General features: G+C 41.4%; 1 protein-coding gene across 1 annotated transcript in view; it reads right to left on the bottom strand.

Annotated features, from left to right (window-relative positions):
- The window catches only part of LOC128704279 (location of vulva defective 1-like), a 357309-nt gene that overhangs the window by 133453 nt on the left and 211029 nt on the right, over positions 1-12827 (bottom strand). Inside the window, exon 3 of the mRNA XM_070079801.1 lies at positions 3248-3458. Within this exon, the coding sequence (XP_069935902.1) occupies positions 3248-3458 (211 nt within the window). The remainder of the gene's footprint in view (positions 1-3247; positions 3459-12827) is intronic.

Raw genomic sequence — 12827 nt, 5'->3', positions numbered from 1 at the left:
AGATATTTCAGCCTATTATTCATCCATTTTGGGTCATTTCTATTTGATCTAATTTCCTTATAAGGGATAAACGTTCTTTGAGCAGCATGTATTGTGTTCAGAAAACTGTCATATTGATAGCTCTCTTCGTTACCCCAGTCAACAGATGATAAGTGTTCTCTAAGCCCATCGTAATCTGCTAAGCGAAAATCTGGGACTGTTACTGAGTTATCCCTACTATCATACTTCCATTCAATTCTAAATGTAATTGATTTGTGGTCGCTAGCACCCAGTTCCTCTGAAACTTCTAAATTATTAACAAGGGATTCATTGTTTGCCAGAACTAAGTCAAGCAGGTTATTTCCCCTTGTAGGTTCTGTCACAAACTGCTTCAAAAAACAATCCTGAACTACTTCTAAGAAATCGTATGATTCTAAATTCCCAGTCAAGAAATTCCAATCAATATGACTAAAGTTAAAGTCTCCTAGAATTACTACATTATCGTGCCATGTGGCCCTAACAATTTCCCCCCATAGTAGTCTCCCTTGGTCCCTATCTAAATTTGGGGGACGGTATATCACACCTAAAATTAATTTTTCATGCCCCTCTGAAAATTCTATCCAAACAGACTCTGTATGTGTTACTTCAGACTTAATGCCCGTTTTTATGCAACAGTTCAAGCGATCTCGGACATACAATGCCACCCCACCCCCCTTCCCGATACTTCTATCTACTTGGAACAATTTAAAACCCTGAATGTGACATTCTGCAGGCATGTCCCGACTTTTTGAATTAAACCACGTCTCAGTTATGGCAAATACATCTATGTTACCTGCACTAGCAACTAGTCTCAACTCGTCCATCTTATTCCTAGCACTGCGACTATTTGTGTAATAAATTTTTAATGACCCTCCACTCTCTTTACCCTTCCTGCTCCTTTCTGTTATTCCACTAAACTTATTACTGTCCTTGTCAATTAGTGCCACTGGCTTTCCAATATCCACCTCATTTTGCCTATTACTAGTTCTCCTAGTACTCATGTTACTACCCTGCGACTTCACAGTTTTCCCGCCAAAACCCATACCACTAACTATTCCTAGTTTAAAGACCCAACAGCTCCCTCCACTGCGTTGGCCAGTGCTCCCACCCCACACCTAGATAAGTGAACCCCATCCCTGGCATACATGTCATTTCTGCCATAGAAGAGGTCCCAGTTGTCAATGAATGTTACCGCATTTTCCTTACAGTACTTGTCCAGCCAGCAATTGACACCAATTGCTCTGGACAACCATTCATTTCCAACTCCTCTCCTTGGCAAACTGCCACATATGACAGGTTTCCCACCCTTCCTCCTAATTATCTCTATTGCTGACCTATACCTGCTAATCAGGTCCTCACTCCTACGTCTGCCAACATCGTTGCCTCCAGCACTGAGACAGATAATAGGATTGCTCCCATTACCTCTCATGATGTCATCCAGACGGCTAACAATATCCTTCATCCCAGCCCCAGGAAAACACACTCTCTGCCTCCTACTCCTATCCTTCAAGCAGAATGCCCTATCCATGTACCTAATCTGGCTAACCCCAACAACAACAATGTTTTTACCTTCCTTGGCGTCGTCCGTCGTGATGCTCCGAGTAGTCGACTCACATTCGCCAGGTAGCATTACACCACTTTAGAATTCGTCAAGACGTTCTCGATGGTCTTCGTTGGGGTTTCTAGGGATGTCTTACTCACGTCTGCCAATGCTTCTTTGGTGCTCGTTGTGGCATTCCCAGCAGAACACTCACATTCGTCAGGTAGCACCGAGAATGAGTTGGAAGTTTCCACGGTAGTCTTCTGGTTTCTCGTTGTTTCCGCCTCTCCAACCGTTTTCTTGATCTTCAGCTTGGTTCCATGTTGCCCGGCCACTGACCAAGCTCCCCTCTTAACCTGGGGACTCACAATAGAAGGATTACTACGAATCCTCTTGTTCTCCTCCGTTAATCGCCGTATCTCCATCTTAGCAACTCTGAGCTCCTCTCTCAGCTGCTGGTAAAGTTGCTCAAGAGAGGGCATCCTGTACAGATTCACAGAGAGCACACAAACAGGTCTTCACAGAGCTAAGTACACGTCACCACATAAGTCACCCACAACAGACAGCTCTCTCACAACACACGTCACCCACAACAGACAGCTCTCCCACAACACATAAGTCACCCACAACAGACAGCTCTCCCACAACACACAGGTCACCCACAACAGACAGCTCTCCCACAACACACAGGTCACCCACAACAGACAGCTCTCCCACAACACACAATTCACCCACAACAGACAGCTCTCCCACAACTCACAGCTTACCTGTGACACACAATGCTCATCCACTTTTAAAACCTATCTCACCCACAATATAAAAGTCTCATCCACATCAAACAACAACTAAACCGTAACACCCAACTCAACCACAATCCACAACATTCACCTACAATACACAACTCGCCTAAAAAATACAACTCATCTACAACGTGCAAAAACACACTGACAACACAAACCTCACCTACAACACTCATCCACAACACAGAACACACCCACAACACAGAACTAACCTAAAACACAACAACTCTTACCAACAACACACGCAAACAGCAATCACCCACAACACATAACTTACCCACAACACAGCCCGCTCCAATTTACCCACACCAGCTCCCACAACACTCAACTCTTTCACTAAAAACAACTCATCAACTACGTACGAGTCACCTACAGCACAACACTCAACTACAACACAAAAGTCACTCGCAACACACAACTCACTCAATTCACAGTTCCCCAAAACAAACAACTCACCAATAACTCTGGTGCACATCACTCAGCTTACTACATTTATCCATAAAACAACCTATTCACAGCAATACAACTCACTCGTAACACTTACCCATTATACAAAACTCAGAACACTCATCCATAACACACAACTCAGAACACTCATCCATAACACACAACTGTACCACAACTCTCGCCCATCACCCTCCTACAACTCACAGTTCACCCACACTAATCACCTTCGACCCACAACTCACGACCACTCTCACCTACAATACACAACTCACGACAACACTCAGTCACAACTCATAACTTACAACTCACCCACAACAATAATTCACCATATCAGTCACCCACAACTAACAAAAACTCACCGACAACTAACAACAATTCACCCACAACTAACAACAACTCACCCACAACTAATAACAACTCACCCACAACAACAGCAACTCACCCACAACATGTAGCATCACCATCAAGGACTGAGGTGGGTGGGATGAGACCTGGCACTCGTACTGGCCCTGATCATGGGGTGCCACCCACCGTACCGTCAGCATCCAGTCACAGCCATCAGGAGACACCTTCACCCCGACCCTGGCATCTGACGAGTACACCTGTCGACCCACCGTCAGCAGGTGATAGTCCCGACGGCGAACCCACGACACCTGTAAGAGGAAACACCTGATTTAATTGCAATTCACTGCAGCTGTGAGGAGAAATACCTGCCATAATGACACCTCATTACGCCTATGAGAGGAAACACCTGTTTAAACATCTAATTACACCAAAGGCAATCAACACTTGTCTTAACGGCACTTCATTACAAATGTGAGAACCAGCACTTGTCTTAATGACACGTCACTACACCTGTGAGAACCAGCACTTGCGTGAGAAAACCTCAGCACACCTGGGGGAAGAAACATCTGCTTTAATACCTCAATCCACATGTGAGAAGCAGCACTTCTCCGAAACTCACTGCACATATAAGAACATAAGAACATAAGAATGTAGGAACACTGCAGAAGGCCTACTGGCCCATACGAGGCAGGTCCTTATCAAAACGACATCTACCTTAAGCTACTCAAGAAATAACTCCCGTACCCCTTGACACCAATCAAACCCAGCCCCTCCCACTCATATATTTGTCCAGTCTCTTCTTAAAGCTACCCATGGTCCTAGCCTCTATCACCCCACTGGGAAGACTGTTCCACGCATCCACAACTCTGTTAGAAAACCATTACTTACCTATGTCCTTTCTAAATCTAAATTTATCCAACTTAAATCCATTATTCCTGGTTCTTACCTGGTTCGACACCCTCAGTACTTTATTAATGTCTCCCTTGTTTATCCCCGTCATCCACTTATACACTTCAATGATATCTCCCCTCATTCTACGCCTCTCCAGAGAGTGGAGATTTAAGGCTTTAAGTCTATCTTCATACGGGAGGTTCCTTACACAGTAAATCATTTTAGTCATTCTTCTCTGTATGTTCTCTAATGAGTCTATGTCCATCCTGTAGTAAGGGGACCAAAACTGAGCAGCATAATCTAAATGAGGCCTCACTAGTGATGTATAGAGCTGTAAAATAACTTTTGGACTTCTGTTACTTATACTTCTTGAGATAAATCCAAGTAATCTGTTGGCCTTGTTGCGCACACTGAGGCACTGCTGTCTTGGCTTTAGATTTCTGCTTACCATGACTCCCAAGTCTTTTTCACATTCTGTATGACCAAGCTCTACTTCACCTAGATTATAGCTTCGAGGGTTATTTTCATTACCAAGGGCAAGTACCTTACACTTATCCACATTAAACTTCATCTGCCATTTCTCAGACCAAGACATTAATTTGTTCAAATCGTCCTGGAGTTCATTGATATCCTCCTCAGAGTGAATTATACGGCCTATCTTTGTATCATCAGCAAACTTACTCATGTCACTAGTAATCCCTTCATCAAGGTCATTAATGTAAATTATGAACAAGAGAGGGCCTAAAACTGATCCTTGTGGAACGCCACTAGTGACTAATCCCCATTCAGATTTCACTCCATTAATGGTAACTCTCTGCTTTCTATTGGTAAGCCATGCCTCAATCCATGCTAGAACTTTACCTCCTATACCATGAGCTGCCACTTTTCTTAAGAGTCTCTTGTGAGGTACTCTGTCGAAGGCTTTACTAAAATCCAAATAAACAATATCATATTCCTTATCACTGTCAACTGCCTCAAATGTTCTATTGAAGAACGTCAGTAAGTTTGTCAGGCAGGAACGACCTCTCGTGAATCCATGCTGAGATTCATTTATCAAGATATGCTCTTCAAGGTGACTTCTGATAATGTCAGCTATAATTGATTCTAATAACTTGCCCACTATAGATGTCAGGCTTATTGGACGGTAATTTGAAGGATTGGACTTATCCCCTGATTTGAATATAGGAACCACATTAGCCATCTTCCACAACTCTGGTACAACACCGGTAAGGATGGACGCATTGAATACACTTGTTAATGGCTGACTAAGCTCCATCTTGCATTCCTTAAGTACCCTGAAAAACAACTCATCGGGTCCCGGGGACTTACTTTGTTTCAGTTTGTCTATCTGTTTAATAACCATGTCCCTCGTGACTAATATTAGTTAACTTAAATTCATCAGGAACTAAATAATTGTTAATTACTGGAATCTCATTTACATCTTCCTGTGTAAAAACTGACAAAAAATAGTCATTAAATAAGGAACACATTTCCAGTTCATTATCCGTCAGCTGTCCATTCCCAGATTTCAGAGGTCCTACTTTTTCCTTCACCTTCGTCCTATACACTTGAAAGAACCCCTTTGGATTAGTCTTTGATTCATTAGCAACTCTAATTTCATAGTCACGTTTAGCCTTTCTAATCGCCTTTTTTACTTCTCTTTTAAGCTGAACATATTGGTCAGTAAGGTTAACCTCTCCTCTTCTGATGCGCCTATAAATTCCCCTTTTCTCCCCTAATAGATGCTTTAGCCTCCTGTTAACCCATTTGGGATCGTTATTATTAGACCTTATTTCTCTCTGGGGAATGTATATACTCTGGGCACTGTGTACATTATTAAGAAAACAATCATAAAAGCAGATCCCTTCATATTCATAAGTATGATTATCGTCAATAAAATCATTAGCTAGATAACACCAATCAAGATTAGACAGATGTTCCCTAAGTCCATTATAATCGGCAGAACGAAAATCAGGGATTTTTACTGTATTATCATTATTCTTGCATTCCCAATTAATGCTAAAAGTGATGGATTTGTGATCACTTGCGCCAAGCTCTTCAGTGATCTCCAGATTATTCACGAGTGTTTCCTTATTTGACAAGACTAGGTCTAGCAAATTATTACCCCTGGTAGGCTCAGTTACACTCTGTTTCAGAAAACAGTCCTGAACTGTTTCCAAAAAGTCACTGGACTCTAGATTACCTGTCAAAGAATTCCAGTCAATTTGGCTAAAGTTAAAGTCCCCTACTATGACTATGTTACTGTGTCCAGAAGCCCTAACAATTTCGTCCCAAAGAAGTCTCCCTCTATCGTGATCCAAGCCTGGAGGTCGGTATATTACACCTAGAATTAGTTTTTCTTGACCCTCCACGAACTCTACCCAAACAGACTCTGTTACTGCTCTATCTATTTTTATACCTGTTTTTATGCAACAATTAATATTTTCTCGAACATACAATGCAACTCCTCCCCCCTTCACATTACATCTATCCACATTGAACAACTTAAATCCCTGAATATTACACTCAGCAGTCATATCCCGACTCTTTAAATCATACCACGTTTCAGTTAATGCAATGATATCAAAGTTCCCAGCACATGCTACCAAACGTAGTTCATTAATTTTATTTCTTGCACTTCGACTGTTAGCATAAAATACCATCATATGTTTTTTCTTCTGCACATTTTTCCTATTCATCTTTGTTTTTACACAATTTCTGAAATTATCATTACCAAGAGTTACTCCATGACAGTTACTATTAAGATTCTTAATATCAGAGCATAAGTCAATATATCCATTCTCATTATTGATCATTTCTAAACCCATACCTCTAACTAATCCTAGTTTAAAGTCCTAACAACTCCCTCAACTGAGTTAGCAAGAAAACCCACACCTGCCCTGGATAAGTGAACCCCATCCCTGGCATACATGTCATTTCGGCCATAGAAGTTGTCCCAGTTGTCAATGAATGGTACTGCATTATCCTTACAGTGTTTATCCAGCCAACAATTAATACCAATTGCTCTGGACAACCATTCATTGCCAACACCTCTTCTTGGCAAAATGCCACATATAACAGGGCGCCCCCCCCCTTCTTCCTAATCATGTCTATAGCTGTCCTGAACTTTCTAACTAAATCATCACTTCTACGCTTGCCTACATCATTGCCTCCAGCACTGAGGCAAATAATAGGATTGATCCCATTACCGTTCATGATGTTGTCAAGCCGGCTAACAATGTCCTCCATCCCAGCCCCAGGAAAGCATACCCTTTGTCTCCTACTCCTGTCCTTCAAGCAGAATGCCCTATCCATGTATCTAACCTGGCTATCCCCAACAACAACAATATTCTTACCTTGTTGTCGTTCGTCGTGACGATCCCAGTAGTCGACTCACATTCGTCGGGTAGCACCGAGAATGCGTTGGAGGTTTCCACGGGAGTTTCCACAGCAGTCTCTTTCTTCTTCATCGTTTCTGGCTTTCCATTCGTCTTCTTGATCGTCAACTTCGTCGTCCCCTGCTGTCCAGCCACTGACCACGATCCCTTCTTGACCTGAGGACTCGAAACAGGAGGACTACTACGAATCCTCTTGTTTTCCTCGGTCAATCGCCGTATCTCCATCTTCGCTGCCCTCAATTCTTCCTTAAGTTGCTGGTAAAGTTGCTCGATGGAGGGCATCTTGGTTCAGTCCACGGGAGCAAACAAGACACTTCTTCACAGAGTTAAGTACAGGTCACCACTGATGCTGTTTGAACCCTTCGATAAATTTAAAGTGAAGGGGGGTGTGGAACAGCCGGAGAGTGATACGTACAGGGGAGACGCCATAATGAATTTGATGTGTGAACACTGGTCTGAATCGTGCAATGTAATCAGGCGTTCTCGAAAGTCAATTGGTGAATATCGGCCTCAATCCGTAATTCAGAAATGGGTGACACGGTCCTGCTGAAGAATTTGGATAGTGTGGAAAACCATTACAATTCGGCAACAAGGACATAAAAATAGAGAACAACAATTTTCCCAGGACCACACCTTAGCTAAGTGATGCTTACCGTTAATATACAGTAGTTTTGCGTTGACCATCATAAATCCTAGCTGTAATGGTAACGTTAGGGTGTGTTTCCAAAAAAATAATAATTATGATAGTCCACTCAATATCTTGTAATTTACCGACATCATTGGTATTAATTTTATGGTGTAATCTGATTGGCCAGACTTTGTGTGTGAGTGGGAAAGAGTGTGTCTGGGTCTCAAAGGAAAGACATGGTGCAGCCTATTGTCTCTAAAATCCCACCTGGCTCTGAGGTACAACTAACATTGGTACGTACAATAAATTGTTGCTTAGTTGTGCCCCCCCTCAAATTATGTGGATGAAATATTTCAGGAATGTACCTGTGAACTTCGCCCCCATAATTTCCCACAGATATCATCCTTCTCAAAAATGCATTAAAGGTTTGAAGTCCACCATGAAAAGTAACTGCAGACATTGAATAGAAATCATCCACAACACACATCAGTCCCCCAGTAAATTAACAAATTGAGATTTATGCGGCCCATAAGCAAAGCTAACTTTCCCTTACGTAAAACAGCTATTCCACTGAAATGAACGATTTCATTTTTTGAACAATATTAGGATAATGGCAAATTTGCAAGTGCAATCTAAACTTATAGGATACAATCCTTCCCAAAATATGCATCAACTATTAAAAACTGATGATTTCAAACTGAGACATAGTAAGGATATCTCATAGAACATATATTATTTAATTAAAAAATTAATATGACAGATAGGCCCTTACTCCAATAACACTTCTATCTTTCTTCTAAATAAAAACACAACTGTGAATATATGAAGCCAATTATAGCTTCTGAAATTATCACAATGAAACTCGACCAAAGAGCACCATCACATGCTAAAAGTTGTATGAACGGTTCCCTAATTACAATACACCAGCGTTTAAAATTTAGAGACGATAGGATAAGGCGTTCTTAAATTATAAATGAAAACTATGGAGGAAGAAAAGAATTCCGACATCTATTATAAATTACCCCACTGGGGGATAACTATAAAAAAAAGTTGTCGCTGTTAGTGTCTTTGATTCGCCATCTGTTGGTTTTTCCTCTCTACTACCTACCAGAAAATTCTTAAATATTTATGTTTTAAAGTGGTGTGATATAATGTCTGAAAATTTTTGTTTTTTCGTCTTCAAGTAATATAGCATAGTGTTTAAGCTGCTGTTACATACATGTGAGTAATACACATCGTGTGTATGCAGGCTATATAAACATGCAAACAATTATTATACATATGTTTGTGATCAATACACACATACACATGATCAATACACATACATGTGGTCAATACATGCATACATATGAGCATTATACACAAATATGTGTTCAATATACACGTGGTCAGTACATGCCTATACGTGGAACCTCTGGTCACGAACGCTTCCGAACACGAACTGGTTCACGGCCAAAAAATTCGCCAAGATTTTGTATCTGGTCACGAACACATAATCGGGTGCCGAACAATCACAGCCTCGCCAATTTTCACATTCCGTGCCAATTTTTTGCACGCGCCAATTTTCCCCACATCCTGTTGTTTGTGTACACCTAACAAAGACCCGTCGCCTTGTAGTCGGTCTCGGTCAGACTTGCGTTCATTCACTGTGAACTCCTAGTGTTGCATTTTGTGTGCTTTTGAATCCATTTTGTTTTCTTGGTTGTTTACGGTATGTTTTTTCTCTGTTATTTAAGGTTTTTCTCTATTAAACTGTGCATTATTTTGTATAATTAAGGATTTTTCAAACTATGATTATTTTTCTGTGTTTAAAATTCTTAAAAAGCTGTTTAACGCGAACGGTTCGTAGGGGGTCTAGAATGGACTCAAGCAATGTTAGTTTTCTCTGTTCCAGATTTTCTCAGTGTTATTCAAGGATTTTACATTTAGTTTACTACTACACTGTGCATTCTATGGCATAATTAACTATTTTTGTGTTTAAAAAATCTTAATAAAACAATATTTACATACAGTTCGTAGGGGTCTAGAACGGATTAATCGTATTTACATACAATCCAATGAGGAAATTAGGTTCAGGTCACGACTAAATCGGGTCGCGACCCGAGTTCTGGAACGAATTATGGTCGTGGCCAGAGGTTGCACTGTATGTGGTGAGTCGTCCACTTGAGTTTGGAATATCGGTTGGTGGGAATATTAAAAAACAAGAGGTAATGAGTTCCTTCAAATTAGCAGGATATAAGGTGGAGGGGCAGAACCAGAGGAGGGGTAGATAGATGGGGACGAGACAGGAGGCTCAACGACAGACTCGGCCGGTGGTCTATGACCTCGTGTGACCTGTTTCCAGGAAGCCATTTCTGAACTTGGTGCTGTAGGCACAAGCATACTTAATGTATAAATGTAGTTCTGGTACATTTCTGAATTTCCCACATTTTCATAGTATTGTAATAAATTATTGTATTACTCATATATTGTTATATAATCCCCCATATATCTTATATGAAAATTTCTTAGGGCTCAGATATATTGTTTTAATTAAATGAGGGGAATTGTATTTAAGTGCGCCATCGGGTTGTGAGGAAAGAGCTAACTTTCCTTCCGGCGTGTCGATGATATTTCTTAAGCGCATCAAATTTATGTCTGTAATTTAGTGTTTGTGGCAGCTCCCATAAACATCTTGATATTAGGTGCGTATTAGGTGCTGGTAAAGAGTGAGTAACATTTGAAAGCATTTCATAATTTTTCTTATAGTGGTTTCGGGAAGGAGATATTAGCTATAAGGGCTGGGCAATATTAGCTTTGTGAATATTAAAATGGTATAAAATATTAGCTTTGTGTTTGAGAACTGGGGATCAGGCTATTAGGAATAATTAATGTTTATACACAATTGTCGGACTGTGAGGAACCCAGTGACAGCCATCACTCTGCTGAAGGAATTCACTAAGCACCAGTGTCCCGCTCGACTGTGCCCACCCAGAGGGATTCAAGATTTCCAGTACCGTAAAGAGTCACACCAAAGCGCCAAGTGCTTCATTTTGGACCCAGGCTCAAGTGAATAATCGGCCGTGCCTTAACCAAACCACAGTTCCCTGTCATGGGATAGAAATATAAACACATGCAGTATAATGTGATCCTTTATTGACAACGTTTCGCCCACACAGTGGGATTTTTCAAGTCACAAACAGATCTACCTGGGGTGGAAGGTACGCGAGTACTTATGGTCAGGTTCAGAATGGTCAGGTCAAGTGGAGAATGCTGCATCTGATGATCTACCGAGTGGGGTTATAGAGTCTAAAATCTTGGGTAGCTTGGAAGGGAGAATGGATAAGTTTGTGAGCAGACCTTCTGCAGTGTTGTAAAGTAAAAGGACACAAGTACAACTAATGTGACATTTTATTGTGGCAACGTTTCGCTCTCCAGGAGCTTTGTCAGGACGATACAAACAGTAGGAGGTGGAGGTGGAGTCGTCATACTCAACACCAGTGACTACAACACTAAAATGATGGACCTTTTGAGTGATCAGTCTACATACGAACCCATCAGCACTCAACAGTGGGAGACACTCACCACACCAAAGATTTTCTATACAAAACCAGACAAATACTCAAACGCACTAGAGAAGGGAAGAAACTTCTGTACTTGTTACCAAGCAACCCTAAACCAGCACACATGTATGGTTTACCCAAGACCCATAAACACAATATTCCTCTCAGACCAACCACGTCAGGTATAGGCAGTGCTCCACACAAACTAGTCGGAGTTCTTGCCAAACATTTTTCCTGCCTTCTGGGGACCATCAGCCCCGCTCATCTTAAACATTCAGGCGACCTTCTCAACCGCATCCGCAACCTCTCCATCCGTAACAAGAAACTAAGCAGTTTGGACGTGACTTCCCTCTTCACAAAAGTGCCTACCACAAAAGCCATCGAGGTTCTACGACGTAAAGTCAATCAGGACCTTAATCTTCCTCTATCTCCCGGAGATTTTGTTGACCTGATTGAACTCTGTGTTAATTTCAACTGTTTTTCTTTCAACAACAAGCTCTACAAACAAACTTACGGCATGGGAATGGGGTCCCCCATTAGTGCCGTCCTAGCCAACTAATACATGGAACACCTAGAGTCCGAACACTTCGCAAACATCATCCCTTCAAGCGTCACTTGGTTACGTTACGTGGACGACGTCCTCGTAGTAACTCCCAAACGTTTTGATGTACGGAATCTTCAGGCAAGGCTCAACGCAGTTGAACCGGCGATCCAGTTTACACTAACAGAAGAGTCCAATGACAAGCTACCTTTCCTCGAAGTCCTCGTTCACAAAGTAGACAGCAACCTAAGAGTTCAAGTTTATCTGAAACCTACCAATAAAAATGATCTCACACACTTCTATTCCAGTCAAGATACCAAGACCAAAAGAGGCATCATCATCGGGTTTTTCCAAGAGCATACCGAATTTGTAGTCCTGAGTTTCTTGACGAGGAATGTACATACATTCACCAAACATTCACTGAGTTACATTTTCCTTCCTTTTTCATCAAAGACTGCAAGAAAAGAGCTTTTCAGATCATTAATTCTCGATGCACCAACACCACTCCCAACAAAGTTATAATTCTTCCCAACAGCCAGGTTGCACTGAACGTTTCTAAAGTACTTTCACAAGCTAACACCAGAGTCGCCATCGCTTCTAGCACTTCAATAAAGGATCTAACCAGGACAAAATCAAAGCACCATGAACCAGTTAATGCAGGGATTAACACTATACCC

The sequence above is a fragment of the Cherax quadricarinatus genome, unplaced genomic scaffold (genome assembly GCF_038502225.1).
Source record: "Cherax quadricarinatus isolate ZL_2023a unplaced genomic scaffold, ASM3850222v1 Contig21, whole genome shotgun sequence".
In the NCBI taxonomy this organism is placed as follows: Eukaryota; Metazoa; Arthropoda; class Malacostraca; order Decapoda; family Parastacidae; genus Cherax; species Cherax quadricarinatus.
This window is presented reverse-complemented; position numbering and strand designations above follow the sequence as displayed.